Source organism: Balaenoptera musculus, chromosome 1, assembly GCF_009873245.2.
Source record: "Balaenoptera musculus isolate JJ_BM4_2016_0621 chromosome 1, mBalMus1.pri.v3, whole genome shotgun sequence".
Lineage (NCBI taxonomy): Eukaryota > Metazoa > Chordata > Mammalia > Artiodactyla > Balaenopteridae > Balaenoptera > Balaenoptera musculus.
Window position 1 is genome coordinate 6214097 of NC_045785.1, and position 18883 is coordinate 6232979.

The window sequence follows — 18883 nt, forward strand, 5'->3', positions numbered from 1 at the left end:
TCACCCACCACCTCTAGCCACTTTCCTCGTCGGAACATCAACCAGCCAAGCCAGCCTCCCCGCTGCGTCAGCGACCCGACACCGCACTAAAAGGCCCTTTCTCTACCCTACTTTCTGATAGCACTCTCAGGAGCGTGAAAAATCTTGCCCAGAGCCCCTCTGATATTGTGTTTGCAGCCACAATTCCTGGTGCCCTCCCTTTGTCCCAACCTAGCCATCCACTTATGGCTGCAACTCTGTGAAAACATCTAAGATATAAAACTAGAAACTTTCTTTTATTTACTGCTGCACAGTCACTATGAATCCCACACAATCTCTTCTTCTTGACTGTGATCTCTAGCCCCTCAACTCCTCTGCCATCTCCGTCCTGTTTCCCCAAGTTCCAGATGCGTCCTGGACTACCCGTTATTTCGGCAATGCAATCAACACTGGTAGACATGCCTCAGCATCCTGGCCTTGGACCAATCTTTCAATTAAGTTATGTAAAGGACAGCCCCAGTCCTGTCATTGCCCACATTAAAAGATATGTACCTATTCCTCATTTCCTATTAAGTTAAACATAATGTTTAACAAATTAAACAAATCCTTCTCCTGCCTTTTGAGCTAGTCCTTTTCTGACTTCGTGCCAAGTGGCTTCATCACTTTGTCCATCCTTCTGCCCCTCAACATAAAGGTTCCCTACGAGTCTCTCCTCCCGCTGCACTGTTACCCCTGGCAATCTCATCCGATCCTTGCCCTGCCACTGACTAGTTCTGTGGTCCTCAGTGAGCTAATTAACCTCTTCAAGTCCAGTTTCCTCAACTGTGAACCCTCTCTGCAAACGAGAAAGCTCTCCTATCTTCAGACCTTCACGTCTAACTGCTACACCCACCTGTATCTTCTACAATCACCTTGAGGTGATTCAACATAAACTCTCCTCCCCTCCCCTAAAGCAAGTACTCCTGATTCACCGTTTTATTAATAGTACCAACAGCCTCCTCCCTTGTACCAAAACACAAAATCTGAACGGCATCTCTCCACCGTTTCCCTGTTTCCCACCCCAATCAGCCAGGCTTCTCCAGAGAGGCCATGCAGTGTAGTACGTTAAGAGCTGGGCTCGGAACCACGAGGCCGGGCTGGAAAGCAGGCTCTACCAATCGCTCTGTGACCTCGGGAAAGTTCTCCCTCCCGTCTGTGACCCAGCTTCTTCTTCTGTAGAAAGTCAATAAATGAGCCAACTCACGTCAAGTGCTCAGCACAGCACCGTGGCACACAACAAGGGTCTTATTGTAACTCCACAGGCCTCTTGATTTTAATCCCTCCTCTTGATTCTCACGGCCTCTACCTCAGTTCTTCTCAACCTTGCCTGTACGTAGAACCCCAGCACCCTGGCTATATGCCAGGTGAATTAACTCAGAGTCTCTGGGGTGGGACCCAAGCCTCCATTGTGTGTGTGTTAGTTAAAGTTTCTCGTGTGGTTCCAGTATACAACCAAGGTTGAGAACCACTGCTATAAACTCGGGGCTCTCCACATCTCTCACTAGGACCAGAGTCCTCATCCCATCCTGTGGTTCTCAGAGCCTGGAAAATGGACGCCCGAGTCCCACCTCAGAGATTCTGCTTCAGAGCGCAGTCTGGGCACTAGGATGTTTTAAAGTTCTCCAGGTGATTCTAACGTGTAGCCGAGTTTCAGAACCGCGATCCCCTTCTCTACCCACTTCCATCCATCATCCCGTCACCGCCAGACTAATCTTCGATGACGGTCCCAGTCCTATCATTCCCCACATTCAAACACATGTAATTAGTCCTTATTTCCTATTAAAGATAAAGTCTCTTCCCATAAAGAGTAGTTGGCTTTAAATAAGCCGTCTTAAACACTCTTCCACCCATAGCTTCCTTCAAACTGGGTAATCGGCTACTAACCAGCTACCCACATTCTTTCATGCCTTTGTTCTTCCATTAACCTCTATCAACTCTGCCGGTTAAGATCCTACCCATCCTTCAAGGTTCCTCTCAAATAACACCTCCTCCTCGGCGCCCTTCCCCGTCTCCCTGTTGGAGAACACAAAGCAGCAAGTTCACCCCTGCGTCTCCCGTGGACCCCAGCACGCTGTCAGGAGGAGAAGGGGCACTCGAAGCGGGTGTGCGGTTGTGCGGCTGCTATCTGCTCTCCAGGCGGCCTGTGGCAACAGCGTCCAACTCAAGCGCTCATTCACACCCACAGGCAAAATCAGTCAAGGGTGCCACACTGCCAGGCAGTTATCAAGGTTACGGTGGCTCCTGCAGAGATCTTAGCAGTTAAAGAACAGATGACGTTCATTGTCTAAAGTCACCAAGAAGTTCCTTTCGAATACAATATTGTCTTTAAATTGTTTCTAAAAATCTAAGCTAAATACAAAACATATCACTTGAATTACAGAAGAACAAACAACAATGGGAATGGCAGATTCAACCAGAGGAAGAATGACGACAGTGAACAGTGGATAGAGGGGTCTCACAACACCCAGCAGAGCCTCACACAGAGTGCGTATGAAAACTCAGTGGAATTCAATTTGATGTAAGGGGAAAAAGAAGCCCCTCCTCTCTCTTATTCCCTGTATAATATTATCTAAGGCACATCTAAAGTTGGTTACCCAGAAACTGACAATGACATTTGGTTTTGCGCTCTAAGAATCCCTTTTGTCCAGATATTCATCTGAAGGAGAGGGCCTCTCCTATACATGCATATCCTCCTAACAGTGGAATTCTCCACGCCCTAAAGTTATTTCAAAGCAGCAGAGGACAATATGGTGTGATGATTACTGACTCTAAATGTGTGGGCAACTGAATGATCCCTCTGAAAGTCTGCCTAAGAGCAAGATAATCTAAACGGATCCTTGGCATGTTTGACAGGGGTTTTAAAGAAGGGGGTGGGGAGGGGACAGGAGGAGGGAGGAAGGAAACATGTGAGCTGATTATAAAGTCAGAGAGTTCTAATGAGGAAAACAAACTACAAGGTCAGACTGTTCTGGGGTGAAAAACTTGGGAAGCTGACAAAGAAGTTGGGCTAACCCAAAGGACAATCTGAAAATAATTTTCTAACTTTAGTTATTGCTAAAGGATTGGAGAATGTCATTTCTGTGGACTTGACTGAGAGGGAAGATTCCAAGTATTCAGGGTCCATCCCACTCTTTAAGCTGCTTCAGGAGCTTGGAACAGCTTTGTCTGATGGAGTCAAGAGTCCCAAGTGGTGTTCTGCTGGGGACACAGGAATGGGAACCACAGACACCCGGAGCCCAGTGTTTTCCACAAGCAAAGCTATTTTAGATTTAGATTAATGTTACCTGGGTTTTGGGTCCAGGTCAACTAGCTCCCTTACTAAGACCCTGTTAAATTCCTTTTCTAACACTTCCCTTTCAAAAATGGATAACCAAGCCTGTTTCGTACTGTTACCCTAAAAAAAGCCTAGATAGAAAAGAAAATGACTAATTTAGGCTGACAGTGCCTGTTTGGAAAAGCAGCTTATTAGCAAATGTGACACCTCCACAGACTTCAACAACAGAGGCTCCCAGAGAAGATTCAGGGCTGTTAAGAGGAGGAAAGAGACTGAAGTAACATAAAGCAGAGCCCCTGACGATGGGTCATCCTTTCCTCCCCCTCTGCCACAGTACATAATACTCGTTAACGTGCATCTCTGTAGTCCAGAAGGTTCTGTTTTATTACTGCTGATGGGAAAGATTAGGCAAAAAATAAACTTATAATCAAAACTTGCAAACTGCCTGCAAGAGAAAACCAACAGCCCTTAGTTAGTACTAAAAGGACTCGTGAGTGTGCAGGTGTCCATGTTTTCAAATTTCTTAACCAGAGATGATTCCACTAGCTTTAGACAAAACATCTGCCCACGTTTTACCTGGGAAGTAAAAGGGTGGGGGGCAGCAGGCTGAGATTCATCAGGTCCAGGTTCGACACACACCTGTCAGGCATCGCAAAGTTCGTCCTTTCCCCCTCCTCCTCCTCTTCTTATTCCTCAGACAAGAAAACTAAGACCCAAGGAGGGGACCCAGTTTCCAGAGAGCAGAGGGGAGCGTAACACCCTGACCTTGCCCTCCCCCAGAGTCCAGCGCCTGCACTTCAGTCGTGCCCTCGGAGAACGCGGGGCAACGGCAACGAAGCAACAGTGACTCCACCGTGTCCCGGGCATTCTCCTATTTCCAGAATAGAGGCCTTCCTGGTGCTGTCAGGGGTCATGATTTCTGATCATTTAATAAAATGATCCGGAATGACACAGTATACACTTAAAAAAAAATAATAAGACAGGCTCTAGACACATTGGACTCTTTAGCCCTCAGGCCATGTGATGTAATTTCAGTCAGTCTGCTCAATTCTCCTACTTTGTGATTCTTTTTTACTTGCAGCTTTCCCTGCCTCCTTCTTTTTAGTTCTTTGGTTTGTTTATTTGATAGTTCTTCTGTTTCGTACTGCTCGGATTAACGACATGGAATCTAGCCCTTTGCAAGGGAAGAAAACATTCCAAAAGTGACCAAATAGTGGGAGCACACTAGAGGTTTAGAGGAAACCTGACAGGAAAAGTATATTACGCACATCTCACAGTCACAAAAAAGACTGCCCAAGACAACCGGCCAACCATAAGAAAGAGATGAGCAAACAGGTCATTCTCTTTTGAAAGGGTGATGGGTTTCGAGGGAAGGTGGGTTAGTGAGAGTAGGCAGTCTCACACTGGGCCATCTGCTGAGGCTTCTTCCTTCTCGCTCTCACGGCGGAACACTGCAACCATACGCATCAGTAAGTATCAAGTGATACTGGCAAGGAATGGGCTTTTTAAAATTGGAGTCTAGAAAAGAAAACCACAGAGAGCTGGAAGGGGTTGGTTGCTCCTTCCAAGGGAAGCTGCCAAGAAGAAAAGAACAGGGAAATGTCCGGTTAATTCTGCTGGAGTCAGAGTGTGCACTGGCCCCGTGCAGGCTGAAGGAGAAGCTCTCCGTGATTGTATCAGTGCCAGGGCTCAGCCACATGGGCCAACTCCTCTGAAGTGATCTGAGGATCTGGGGGGCTGAGAGCAGAGGTGGGGCGGGGAGAACAGCCTCTACTAGGTTTCCCTTCTATTCAACCCAGTCAAACAGTATTTTCTGATGATCAACTTTGCCCCAAGCCCTGGGCTATGTTCTGGGGATACAAGACTCTAGCACTTAGCTAACACACTAGGTATGTCACTTAGTGTTCTTGTTTTAATCTGTCTTCCCCACTAGAATGTCAGCTCCATGAGGATAAGGATTTCTGTTTGTTCTGTTCACTGCTGAATCACCAGCACATAAAATGGTGCCTGGCAGAGTGCTGGTGCTCTACAGACGTTTATGAAATAAATGACTTTCAACCAGTAATCTAAAATCAGAACTAAGTATCCTGGTAAACAGCATGAAGGGATCATCCCATCTTCACGCTCACTTGCCATCTGCCAAGCCCCAACACCAAACTCAACAAATGCAAAGCTGGAGACACAGACCTGGGCCTGAACACTAAGTGGTGAGCAAACTGCAGAGACTGTCTTTCTCCTTTGTGACCACCAAACATATTCTGCTTCCTAGCACCTCAGTACTATGCTGTATAGGTGTGGAAAATGCGCTGGAATTTACCCATATAAACATACTTTGGAAAAATGTCCTAAAGCAAGTGCTGAAACATAGTATCACTTAGCAGCATGCAGGGTATTAGGAGAAGAAGAATGAAACGCTACTAAGAAATATAAAAAAACAGGCTGGCACTCTAGTGAACAAAGCAATTAAGGGGCTACCAAGGCCATTACTACTTCTACCTAAGAGAGACTTTAGATTTAAGACATAAGTGTGCCAGGAGAGAGGAGAGAGCGCTAAATGAGTTACTTCCTCTCAATGTAGGGTTCCCTTTTTTTTTTTTTAATCTCCTGTTTCCTTCCCCCAACCCTGAATTCTAGTTACCAGGCTAATATGGTATGTTTCACCTGTGAAAATATAAGGCTCCAATGTCACTATCCACAGAGCGTTCCATGCATACACATTAAAATTGACTCTAGTTCTGTTGCTAAGGAACCGCAGAAGGAAAGGGTTTTCCATCCTCTTCATTTATAAAATACCCACTTTGTCTATGGGAGAACAAATGCAATCTCTCAAGTCCCCTTGTGCCCTGTTCTCATTTTAAAAATGAACAGAGAAAGATGATGGAGAGCGGCTGAAAGTGTATGCCATCTCCGTTTTTTTTTTACACGTCCCTGAAAAGGAGATGGAAATCATGGCTTCAATAACCCGCTGCTCTAGGATTTACTAAGCTTCCAAGCTGAAGCTTCTCCCAACACTCCCCCACTTCAAGCAAAAATGAAAAAAATGTCCCATAAAAATTACTCTTTGACTTTAAAAGATTATCCTGAGCGGTGAGAAATAATTTAGGCTACGCTTATATTCAGCGGGGGGTTACTTCCCAGGTCTCTGTTCCATCTGCATCACCCCAAGGCCTGAACACATACACTTGCACGAACATACAAACAGACACATACACACACACGGAACCCAAAAGCATGGCACAATTTATTGTTAGCTTTCTTTAAAAACAGAAGCAAAAAACTAAAATTAGGGCTTGGGATAAGGAACTTAAAAACGTATTGGTTAAAGAAAATGAAAAAACAATGACCTTGTCTAAAAAGAAAAACAGACATACTAACTTTGAGCACAGTATAAAGAGGAAGCCTAGAAAGCAATAAAGCCAAATATGTGAAAGGCAAGGTCACAGCTGAATTTGTAGATTGAACCCAGAGGCAACTTCTACTGATAAGAAATGCTGAAATAAATTTTTGAAATATCTCTCCCCTTCTAATGCTTGGCCTATTTCATTTACTAAAGGATTCTAAAGTACATTTCTCTTCACAGCTTGTTACACAGTAGAATCTTTCTGCAAACTAACTGACAAAATTGACTGCCTTACACCAACTTTTCTGCACATATAATTGATTTTTTAAAATAAATTTATTTATTTTATTTATTTTTGGCTGCATTGGGTCTTTGTTGCTGCCTGCGGGCTTTCTCTAGTTGTGGTGAGAGGGGGCTACTCTTCGCTGTGGCTTGCGGGCTCCAGGCGCGCAGGCTCAGCAGTTGTGGCGCACGGGCTTAGTTGCTCTGCGGCATGTGGGATCTTCCTGGACCGGGGCTCGAACCCGTGTCCCCTGCATTAGGAGGCAGATTCCTTTTTTATAAATTTATTTATTTATTTATTTGTTGTTATTTTTGGCTGTGTTGGGTCTTTGTTGCTGCGCGCGGGCTTTCTCTAATTGCGGCGAGCAGGGGCTACTCTTCATTGAGGCGCGCGGGCTTCTCATTGTGGTGGCTTCTCTTGTTGCGGAGCACGGGCTCTAGGCACGCAGGCTTCAGCAGTTGTGGCACGTGGGCTCAGCAGTTGTGGCTCACGGGCTCTTGAGCACAGGCTCAGCAGTTGTGGCGCACAGGCTTAGCTGCTCCGCGGCATGTGGGATCTTCCCAGACCAGGGCTCGAACCCGTGTCCCCTGCATCGGCAGGCGGATTCTTAACCGCTGCGCCACCAGGGAAGCCCCTTGATTTTTAATTTGATGTCTCATTTCTAAAAGGACTTGACAATAAACCCCACTCTATCCACACTATTGACTTCTTTAAACAAGAGTTTGATTCAAAGGCTGATGGGGTCAATTACAGAAAAAATAGTTCAGTTTCATTAATACCTGAAACATTAGGCAAACTGTACCTGAATCTACATTTTTCTTTTTTAATATTATGGGACTGATTTTTACCATGGACCATAATAAGAACACATAACATGAGTGAGTAAAATAGATACATTACGTGTAAGAAATATGTCAACATTTATCATTTTTCTTATTTTTTCTACTCTCACATCTAAGAATTAAGCTGTTCATAAGAAACAGTAACCAATTTAGTTTAAAATTAGAGGAAGGGTAATGAGTAGAGAGAAAAAGCTACTTTGATCCAATTTAAAAATTACTAAGTACCTATTATGCACTGCACTAATACAACATGTCTATATTTTGGGTTCTAAGCAAACTGTAAAAATTTTCAGATTAAGATGACTTTAGAAAGTGAAAACTTTAATGTTATGATTCAATTTATGTAAGTTTACAATTACATAAAATGACGTATGTACGTGAAACAAAGTGCTCTGAAGAGAGTATGAAACCAGGAGACTGTGAGATGGTGGTGAGGTTTCAACTCCCCTTTAATGTTTTCATCATAATGTTCTAACCAGAAGGAACATTCACATAAAATTTACAAAAGAAGAAGAAAATGAATGGATTCACACTAGATGACCTCCTGTCATCAACATTTTTTGAACGACTTTATAAAATGTTCAACACCTCTGGAAAGTGGACCATTCCCAAAATAAATATAATACAATTAAGCCTTCCTCTATATGGAATATATAACATTTAAAACTAAACACCAAGATTACGGACATCTTAAAGCTCACGTGCATGTCGGTAACTGTGGGCTGTGGGAAGTTCTCTCCCCCTTGTCACCGTCCCCCTCCCTCTGCTTTCACCTCCACTACCTCCTGCTGCTATAGGACCTTCACTCTGGGTCTCTTGTGAATTCCATTTTCTATAGCTGCTACACAAACAGTAAATAAAACTCATTGTATATTTGCCCCACTAAGCAGCTCTGTCTTCTGGCACATCCAGATGTCTGGCTTGAAAAGAGTGAACAATGAAAACAATGTTTTCTCGAGCAGACATTCCAAAAAGGGCACAACAAGGGCATCTGAAGATGCTGCTGGGGAAAGACACCATGCAAAGAGCTGTGTGTACTCTGTGTAATTCCTTGACCAGCCACACGGGTTCATTGGATTACAGATATTCAGAAAATTAGTTTGCCGTGCCATGTCAATTTTGAAAGAAGGATTTTCATTTATATTTATGATAAACTGAGCTTTAACTTGAAGGATGGTTCAGATGTTTTAAAATTTACGAATTTGCAAATCCATGTACATGGCCAATTAAGGTTTATCGCCACCACAGATTAACCATCTTTGGATAAAAATTTCAGAGCCTGTTTGTATCTAGGCTGTTCACCTCAATGTATTATGTCAAGATTGGTATGAAATAGTCAAAGGGAAGCATATTTCAAGATAAAAGTTAGTTACCCAAGATGAAATGGAAACACACTGTAGGGATATCCTAAGCAACAAAACCTCTCCCTTATGTAACACCTGGAACTTTGCAGAAAGCTAATTCAACACGAAAATAATTTCCAAAACACGGCCAAGTGGATGGGAAGCAAAGGGTGAAATGCACAGCTCAGTGAAGCACCCTATCTTACAACCTTGCAAGTCAGGCCAAACTCCACAAGGGAAAAAATGCAGGCCCTGAATTTAAAAGAATTCAATTAGCATCCCCAGTATTTCCATAATCAACAGCTGAATGCTAATTAAGAGCCCAGCATCAAGCAGCAATGGAATCCCAGTGCAATAAGCAACAACACCAACAGCGCAAATGCTACCTTCAGCTTGCATGCATAAATAAACAGAATAATAACTATCCAAGCATGGAAGGGTGACTTAATGTGTTTCGATTAGGCGCAGTCCAGCCTGGGGCCGTTGTGTTATATTTAAATGTGCTCATCATGTTTAATTAAAAACCTAATAATCTAGGGTTTGGGGTCTGTTTGTTTTTTTTTTAAAGTTCTGATCTGTACCTTCCTTCTCTTTCTCTTCTCAAGTTCTACTGATCTGGATGGCTTCCTGAAAAGGAACAATATTTTTAGCATAATGTAAGTGAAACTGGTTACGCCTCAGGGCCACTCTCCAGTGCAGCAAGCAAGCCATTTGCTTTGGCTCCATCTTCGCCCGTACCGTGGTGTTCAATAAGCTTCATGAATTAAAGCAAAAATGCTTCTCTGATCTGACCTGGTTTATCTAGCCTGAAACGCCGTCACGAGCTAGCTACCAAGGTGTTTCTCACAGTCTCTCCTCTAAAACAGAGTTCATTTGTCACTATCTGGCCTAGAATTTGACAGAAATTGGCACAAATCTGGCTTCAGTTCAACAGAATTTAAAGTATCTCAGCCCCAAGGCAACTTCAATAAGAAATACCATATCTGTAAACACACAAAGTGTCCAAGGAATTACTGAGAGAAAAGTGTGAAATGAAAGGCCTCCTACTGTATAATTCTGAGGCCTAAGATGTCAAGGATTAATGATTATCTGAAAGACCTGGGAAGAAGAGGTCGGGTGGTATTATTAATCATAATTTGGGAACTCTTCCCGAAAGTAAAGCTTTTAAGGTTAGCGATGGATGCATATAGAAGTTTTTCTCCTTGATGCTGATGCATAATTATTAACAATTCCAAGTTTTAAAATGCCGGCTTGAGGACAATGTCACTTACAGCGAAGAATCTTTAAGAACAGTCATCTTGAATAAAGAGTTGTCAGTGCTCCTCAACAGCGCCTCGAAGGCAGAGACATCATTCTCACTGTTACAAAGTCCTCACTCTTAATACGTCTACAAACTAGAAGGACAATCAACTCAGAAATAAAGACCATGAGGAACAAAACTGGGGATGGCGGCACAAAGGCTACAGGAGGCGGCAAAGGATGAGCCAGCAGTAAAGGATGCAGACGGGAGACGCAGCTCAGCAGAGGGAGCGCTCACCAGGGGACGGGCCGGGGAACACGCCAGGCCTCGCAGGCGGCTAGGGTCCGGGTCTGGGTGGGCAAGGGAGGGGTCTGCTCCCAGAGCAGAGGACCCAGGAGGTGCCCAGGCTGTCCGCTGCCAGCACAGCCGGGGGCTCCCACCAGTAGCTGCTCGTTGCACCAACCCTCTCACACGGAGAGCTTGATTCACGTCAGTGCAAAGGAAGGCAAGTTCATCGACACTGGCGTCAGGTCAGATGTTGGGTAGTAGGGTCAGATTCATACACTGGAGGCGATGAAGTTTAAAAATAACTAGAATGTCCAAGTATATAGAACATTGAGAGGGAAAAAAAAAGAGGCAGGCTCATGTATTTATTTGAGTTGGGGCCCATTTATTTTGCTTATTCTTGTGATTCCTGGGGTGAGGAAATGTGGGGAATTCAGCAGAAGGGGCCACACGCACAGAGCAGGTGTTTACTCACAGCCAAAACCAGGCTCAGGTTAAGAGTCATGTTGGTTTATGTGCCCTGCCGCCACATACAATGATTCAAAGAAGTGATCTGGACACATTCATCTGGAGCTTCCCTCAGCCTATCAATTATTCAGTCACTCTCTCTCATTCACTTGTGAGGTTTTAGAAAGTGAAGCTTAACTTCCTATGAATAAGGGAACCGTTTGATCCTTAGGCTCTGCAAGGGCTGGATGACTGCCAAAACATTCCTCAAAACTTACACTAAAACAAGAAGCAAACACGATGAAAATGAGCCCAGACTGACAAGGACTTATGCAGTTAAAGACCGTTATCCGGGACTCGGAGTGGGCAAGCGCTCTGGGGTCGTGGTTCATTTTCAGAATTAAGCTGGGCTTTTCCCCACGTGTCAGATCCCGCCCCCCTTCATCCTACCTGTCTGCGAAAAGTCCCAAAGAGGCAGCAGTGGGGACATGGCCCCACACTGTTTCCTGATATACGCAAGTGCTGCCAGAGAAGGAAGCCAGATTTCTTTCAAGCAGGAAGAGCTTTCTTTTTAAGCTGGAATCCTGAAAATTCCAGAGGGAATGAAAGGTCAAGGGAGGAATGAACGGAGGGGGAGAGAGTCATGGCTAGCGAGGAGCTGGAGAGGCAACAGTGAAAGGGGAGGGACGACGGGGGAGGAAGAAGAGGAGAGATCAGAAGGAGCCGCAGGCCACGTGGAGGAGCGTGAGTCCGAGAAGCAGCCATGACGGCTCGTCAGTCCTGACCAGGACCTAGGATGGGCCACACGGGCCACGTTCGTCCCATCCCCTTGTGTCTGTCTTCCACAAAGGCTTGTTGTAGAATTAAACATTTTTATCCATCAACTCTCTTATCTCCTTCCCACATAAATAGGTCTACAGTGGAAAACAACATCCATACGACTTTTTTTAAAAGTTGAAGTACAGCTGATTTACAGTGTTGTGTTAATTTCTGCTATACAGCAAAGTGATTCGGTTATACATATACAAATATTTTTTTCATATTCTTTTCCATTATGATATATTACAGGATATTGAACATAGTTCCCTGTGCTACACAGCAGGGCCTTGTTGTTTATCTATTTTATATATAGTAGTTTATATCTATTAATCCCCAAATCCTAATTAATCCCTCCCCCACCCCCTTTCCCCTTTGGTAAGCATAAGTTTGTTTTCTATGTCTGTTTCTGTTCTGTAAATAAGTTCATTTGTGTCATATTTTAGATTCCACATATAAGCAATATTGTATGGTATTTGTCTTTCTGTTTCTGACTTACTTCACTTAGAATGATAATCACTAGGCCCATCCACGGTCCTGCAAATGGCATTATTTCATTCTTTTTTTACAGCTGAGTAATATTTCATGTTATACACACACACACACCACATCTTCTTTACCCATTCATCTGTCAACGGACACTTAGGTTGCTTCCATGTCTTGGCTATCGTAAACAGTGCTGCTACGAACACCGGGGTGCACGTATCTTTTCAAATTAAGAGTTTTCTAGATACATGTCCAGGGGTGGGACTGCTGGATCATATGGCAACTCTATTTTTAGTTTTTTAATATATGACTTTTCACAACAACTGAGTTTAACATTTTCACTTCGGCCACTATCTGAATAACAAATATTTAAGATGCTTCCATCTCTCTACTAATCATGTAAGTTTTAACATTTTAATTTCAAAACAGCAACATCAGCTTCATCATCAGTTCTCATGCCGTGAGGAGTCCAAAGGGACTGCTGAAAAGGCGCTCTATTACTGAGCCTTCAAGGGCCACTTCACTCCCTCCCTGCTGCCTCCCAGTTCTCTCCCCATTCCATTTCCTCTCAGCCCCAGCCACCCTCATCCGTAAGCCATTCCATGAACACACTCCCTGGCCCTCCACTCAGCAGACATCCAGGATCTCAGCACTTCTCACCGCCACTGCTGCTGTGCCACTCCATCAGCAGTCTCGGGCCTGGACTCTCACGACAGCCCCCAAAGCCCACGCTGGAATCAGCAGCCGGAGGCCCATCGGCAGATCGAGTCCCTCTGCCCAGAAGCTGCTCGTGCAGAGCAAACAGCAAGGCCCTGAACGCGGGTCCACAGGCCACCCTGACCTGCCCCCCACCTCTCCTACCGTCCTCCCCCTCAGATACACTCCTGCCTATTTCTCGAACATGCCAGGCGTGCTTTCACCTTAGGGCCCCCCGATAGCCAAAAGGCTCGGTCTCCTCGCTTCTCTAAGGTCTCTGCTCGAATGGTACTCACCAGGCGTTTCCGAGCCTCCTTACAAAAGACAGCCCCCTACCCATTCATCCCCATCCTCGCTGCCCTACTGTTTTCCCAGGGAGGCCGTCGTCTCCACCACCCGACATACACTGAATTTACAGATGGTCTCCCCTCGTGAGGTGGGGCCTTGTGTTCCCCTTGATGGCTCCTAACACAGCACCTGGCACATAATAAGCCTTTGGTAGATACTGCTGGAAAAATGAAAGAGCAGGATCAGGAAAGCCATACAGTTTCTGAACAGTCTTCCTTAGCGTAGTTTTATATACAGGCAAGGAATTTACAATCAATCGCTATGTGTACCAGTGCCAGCCCTCATCTTAATCTCGTTCAACCTAAATGGCAAATGTCAAGCGGTGACATTCCTATTGAAGACTCTATTTGCAAAAGCACAAGAAATCTCTCAGTCTTTTATAGCAATTCCTTTCCAAAGTCACGAGATGGGGGATGTAGCTTCACGAGAACTCTTTCTGCTGGGATAAAATCCATGGGTTTGAAAACTCTGTATTTGTGGATACATTTCTATCTCCCCACCTTCTTTAATGGGCCATACGAACAGGATGAAATATGAAAGATCCACGCTTCCTGCTCTTGACTACTGCCCTTCAGCAGGTTAGGGACCCTGCCAGCCTACACAATAAAAACGGGATAGCAGCCCTACTCTAGGTTGGGTACCAACTGGTTTTAAAATGATTGTGTCTTAATACCGGGAGGTATCAAAAGCTAGCTTGCACCCAAAACAAACCAACCAACCCAAACTAATTTTTTTAAAGAGCAACTATTAATTTTTTTCCCTCTTTCCATGACACCCGGGAAAATCTTTCCCATTATCTACAGAACCAATGCTTACTAAAATCAAGTCTTTCCTTACAGTTATGAGGCTTCAAGGCTCCCTCCCTTGACTGACAGATGCCATGGACAGCCTGCACCCACGACTGGACCTTGGGAGAACAGCGACAGGCAAGCCCCCGACGCCCCAGACCCCCCCCCCCCCCCCCCCCCCCCGCACGGCCCCGCCAAGACCTGAGGCAAAGCATCCCTCACCCACCACCCCCGCAAGCTCACCACTTCGTCCTCGGTCCAGCTCTTCTCAATCAGCTTGGGCACAGGCTTCTTTACCAGGCGCTGCAGGGCTTTGCCAGCATCATAACCACTTTCATGGAGCTAAAACAATAACAACAATTTTAGTTTGCTAACTGCACCAAACAACAGAACTGAGAGCAAATCAATAAAGGGGGGGGGGGGACCCTGCATTTACTCTAACAGAAGAGTCATGAGACGAGCATACAAGACTTAGAGCCATTTTAGCCAGCATGATAATTCATTCTTATCCAACCACCCCCACCCCCCCCCCCCTTCAGCTGTTCTGCGAAAGGGAAACAGGTAAGGCAGAGAACATTCTGGCAGTAATAGAAACAGGATTAAGAGTAACAGTGACATTTATTGAACATCTGGCCTGGGCTATTGCTAAGTACATTCCATGAACTCATTACCATTCTTAATCCTATGAGGAAGGTCTTCTCTCACTTAATCTTACGGGGTAGGAACTATCGTCACCCATTTTGCGTATGAGGAGACTGAGGCATGGAAAGGTCAAGTAAAGGTGCTCACCACACTAAGCCAGTAGGTGGTGGAGCTAGACTCAAACCCAGCCAACGTGACCTCTACTCTTGTCCCATTTTCCCCAAAGTGACCTAAAGACATGCTAGATCATGTTCTATCCCATTCGCATTTCTTGTCTTTCAACTGTAGTAATTTCGCTAAGAAAAATTTCAAGTACCTAAATATAAAAGCTTTAAATCTAATTATGTAACATCATACTAACTTTTCAGTACATACACATGAAGACGCTGGTTTATCTACGTGGTCCTTTTAGGATCAGACTTCTCTCTGGTCAAAGCTATTGAACTTTTTTTTCACTCTATATCCTTTTCAACCCTGGGCAGTGCCTGGGCAACCCCTGAACCCTCTCTATCTTGCAAGATATGCCTGCCTTGGCTCCTGTGCCCTCTCCACTTCTGGTTCCTAAGTCTCAACTTGCAGACATGAAGAGAAGTAGCAGGTAGAAAAATCCACTTGCTCAGTCGACCTCCCCAAACTATGGCTGTCCCTCCAAATTTCTCACTGGAAATCTGCCGTTCCTTTACAAATCTCTTTCTCTGACACAAGCCTCTGTTTTGGCTAAGACCTGTATCTCCAGTACCTAACACAGTCTGTAGCATAAGGTGATACACAGAAATACTTCTTAAGTTAACAAAGGCCTTCAACTATTGTCCTTAGGTAGACTCAACCCAAGTCTAAATCTCAGTGCCTTCACGTTCATTAAGCCTGAGGTTGGCTGAGCACCTATTATGTTCCAGGCCACACAGCAGACCCTGGGGATACAGCCGCGAACAAAAATGCCCTCATGCAACGGACATTCTGATCTTTTCACCAGTGCTTCAATCCCTTATTTGAACAATTCACCAGCTTTTGCTGAATCCCCAGTACAAATACAGTACAAACCTTATTAACTGGTAAGTCACAGTTTTTATTTCCAGAAACTCACAAACTAGTGGAGATGTGCTGTGGGGATACAACACATACAAGATAAAAAGTTCTAGCAGGTCATAGCAATTACTACCACCTAGGTGTAGGCCAGGAGCTACAGACTCAACCGAAGGAGAGAGCCCTGTGTTCCCCTCCTTAACAGAAGACTTTCAAGGAGAACCTACAGATTGCCTTCCTGGCAACTGCTGTAGCCCCAGCGCTGGGCATATAGTAAGGCTGTGATAAATATTTGTTTGTTTGTATGGATGGATGGATGAATAAACAAATAAATAAAAGTTTGAGATATACACATCAAGTCTCTCTTCTAACCGTTTAACTGCTATTGGAAGGGATTATCACAAATACCCATTTTCATTGCTCGTTCAGCAAAACAAAAAGTTATTAAAAATTAAAATTTCCCGAGTTAGTCTCCCACTTTACAGGACCCCAGTTTAAGTCCAGACTATCCAAGGAAGTACAAGCTACAAGTTAATTATTAAGTCAACTACCTTAAAACAAAATGAAACACCTATAACAATGATCAATGCTGAATCCTGCTTTTGGTGGTGGTAGAGTGTGGGTGTGGGTGAGTGTTATTTGTGTGGGGTGTATGTAATGCACATGAATGCTAGATACTAACTTACATTTTTTATGACATTCATCATTAGACTATTTTAAAAATAAAATAGTACATATAAATATTATACTAAATAAACAAAATACTACACTAAAATACTAGAATGTGCAAATGTTTGAAAACCATCCAATCTGGCCTCCTTTCAGAAGTATATAAAATAAAAATAAAGTTAGCATTTCATACTTCGCCTGATACCCAGAACAAGCAGGTATTTGCCAAGTTCTATAATACAATGAGGATCTGTAATGAGAGCTTAACAGCACGGATCAGAACCGAATAAAAGGAAAAATTATACGGCTATTTAATTTTTTTAAAAAGCACACGTTAGTGACACTTTGAAATCAATTCAAGTTGATCAAATCATAAATTCTTAATAAAAAGCTCATGGCAAATTAACAACATTTTATAAGAGGTCATTATAGTAAATGGGGTAATTATAAGGAGAGTGATGAAAAACTATGGACTTTGGAGCCAGATTATCTGGATTTGAATTCTAGCTCTACTACTTACTAGGTGTGCGACCTTGGGCAAATTACTTATCCTCTTTGGTCCTCAATTTTGTCATCTTTTAAAATGAGTATAATAATAACATCCACCTCTTAGGGCTATTGTGAGGACAACATTAGAAAATACATGTAGGGACTTCCCTGATGGTGCAGTGGTTAAGAATCCGCCTGCCAATGCAGTGAACATGGGTTCGAGTCCTGGTCCGGGAAGATCCCACATGCCACGGAGCAACGAAGCCCGTGCGCCACAACTACTGAGCCTGCGCTCTAGAGCCCACGAGCCACAACTACTAAAGCCTGTACACCTAGAGCCTGTGCTCTGCAACAAGAGAAGCCACTGCAATGAGAAGCCCGCGCACCACAAGGAAGAGTAGCCCCCGCTTGCCGCAACTAGAGAAAGCCCGTGCACAGCAGTGAAGACCCAATGCAGCCAAAAATAAATAAATTAATTAATTAATTTTTTTAAAAAAAGAAAATACATGTAAAATTGCTTAGAATGGTACCTGGCACATAGTATGCTAAATGAGTGTTAGCTATTTATTTTTAAAAGAGAAAAAAAATGAAGGAAGCAGTCTCTATTCAATTTTCATTAATTTTCTAGAGAGTAGCCTTTTCAGAGACAGAAAAAAAAATCGTGAAACTATAAACAAAACCACTTACGTTTCACATAATTACTCACGTTAATAATTAATGAAATTTGATTAAAACTCTGGTACAGGACACAGAAAAAAAAATTTAAATCTTACATGGCTGATAACAGGAAATTACTCACAAGAACATAAGGCTCATTCCAAAAGTGAACAAGTGAATGAAGTTAAGTCATTAATCCCTATGACATTCCTGCCTTTTGGTGAACCAAGGAGAGCTTTAAATGAACCGGAAGAAATGTTCTGAGTGACTTGCTGAACTTGTGGCCGTTTGGTTTACTGGACAGGCTAGCTCCTGCTTGCACGATGCCCCCAGTCAAATTTCTAGTGAGGTGCTTAGTAGAGAAAGACGTTTCCCCAAAACATAGCCCAGCATTCACGCTTCCTTTACAAACCTTTATTTCAGATCATACTTTCCCCTGAGAAAGCTCCTGCGATGTATGGGGCAACCTAAAGAATGGGTAATTCCCTCCTCTCATTTGATCCACTGTCAGCCTGCCCTCTTAAAATATTCCTCTTCCTGACCTTTCCGTGCTATGAACTCCATAAATATCCAGAGCGTCTACCCCTCTCACCCCTATACAAAAACACATTTGAAAAGTAAAAGGTGTGGGATTATTTGCCAACAGTGACAAATACTGACTGAACAAACGAAGTTAGGGTGTTACGGTGCTGTTATCGATAATTCATAAAGGCCAGTACAAAGTTCTGCTCTGGCACACCCCCTTCCCAGGAAACCCAAAGGAACCTTTCTAAACAATTGCCTTCTTAATGGTACAAACACTTACTCCCACTTTCCAGGAATCTTGTCTGAGAAATTCTGAGAGTTTTACATCTTTAAAGAAATACTTCAATCATATTTACTAAAGATATATTTCTAACATATTAATAGTTGTTACAGCCCATATTGCTTCTTTTGTTGATTATCTTTCGAGCACTTGGGGAAAACTACTGGGAGTTCAGGATATCCTTCATTCTTTCCACAAATATTTATTGAGAGCTCAACTGTGCCAGACACTATTCGGGGTGCTAGGGATGAATAGAGCTGGGAGTAACACAGGTAACGTACCTCAGAAACGTTGGCCTGAGAATCACTTTAAAGTACTGTTCTAGTGTGACACATCTATCTAAATGTCGCATCCAAACTCTAGGGTCCTAACGGGTTGAGTTGTTGGGTTCC

General features: G+C 43.8%; 1 protein-coding gene across 8 annotated transcripts in view; it reads right to left on the reverse strand.

Annotated features, from left to right (window-relative positions):
• RERE (arginine-glutamic acid dipeptide repeats) overlaps positions 1-18883 on the reverse strand; it is a 420307-nt gene that overhangs the window by 80608 nt on the left and 320816 nt on the right. For all 8 annotated transcript variants that reach the window (XM_036846203.1, XM_036846175.1, XM_036846185.1 and 5 more), the window contains one exon: positions 14450-14548. In XM_036846203.1, the coding sequence (XP_036702098.1) occupies positions 14450-14548 (99 nt within the window). The remainder of the gene's footprint in view (positions 1-14449; positions 14549-18883) is intronic.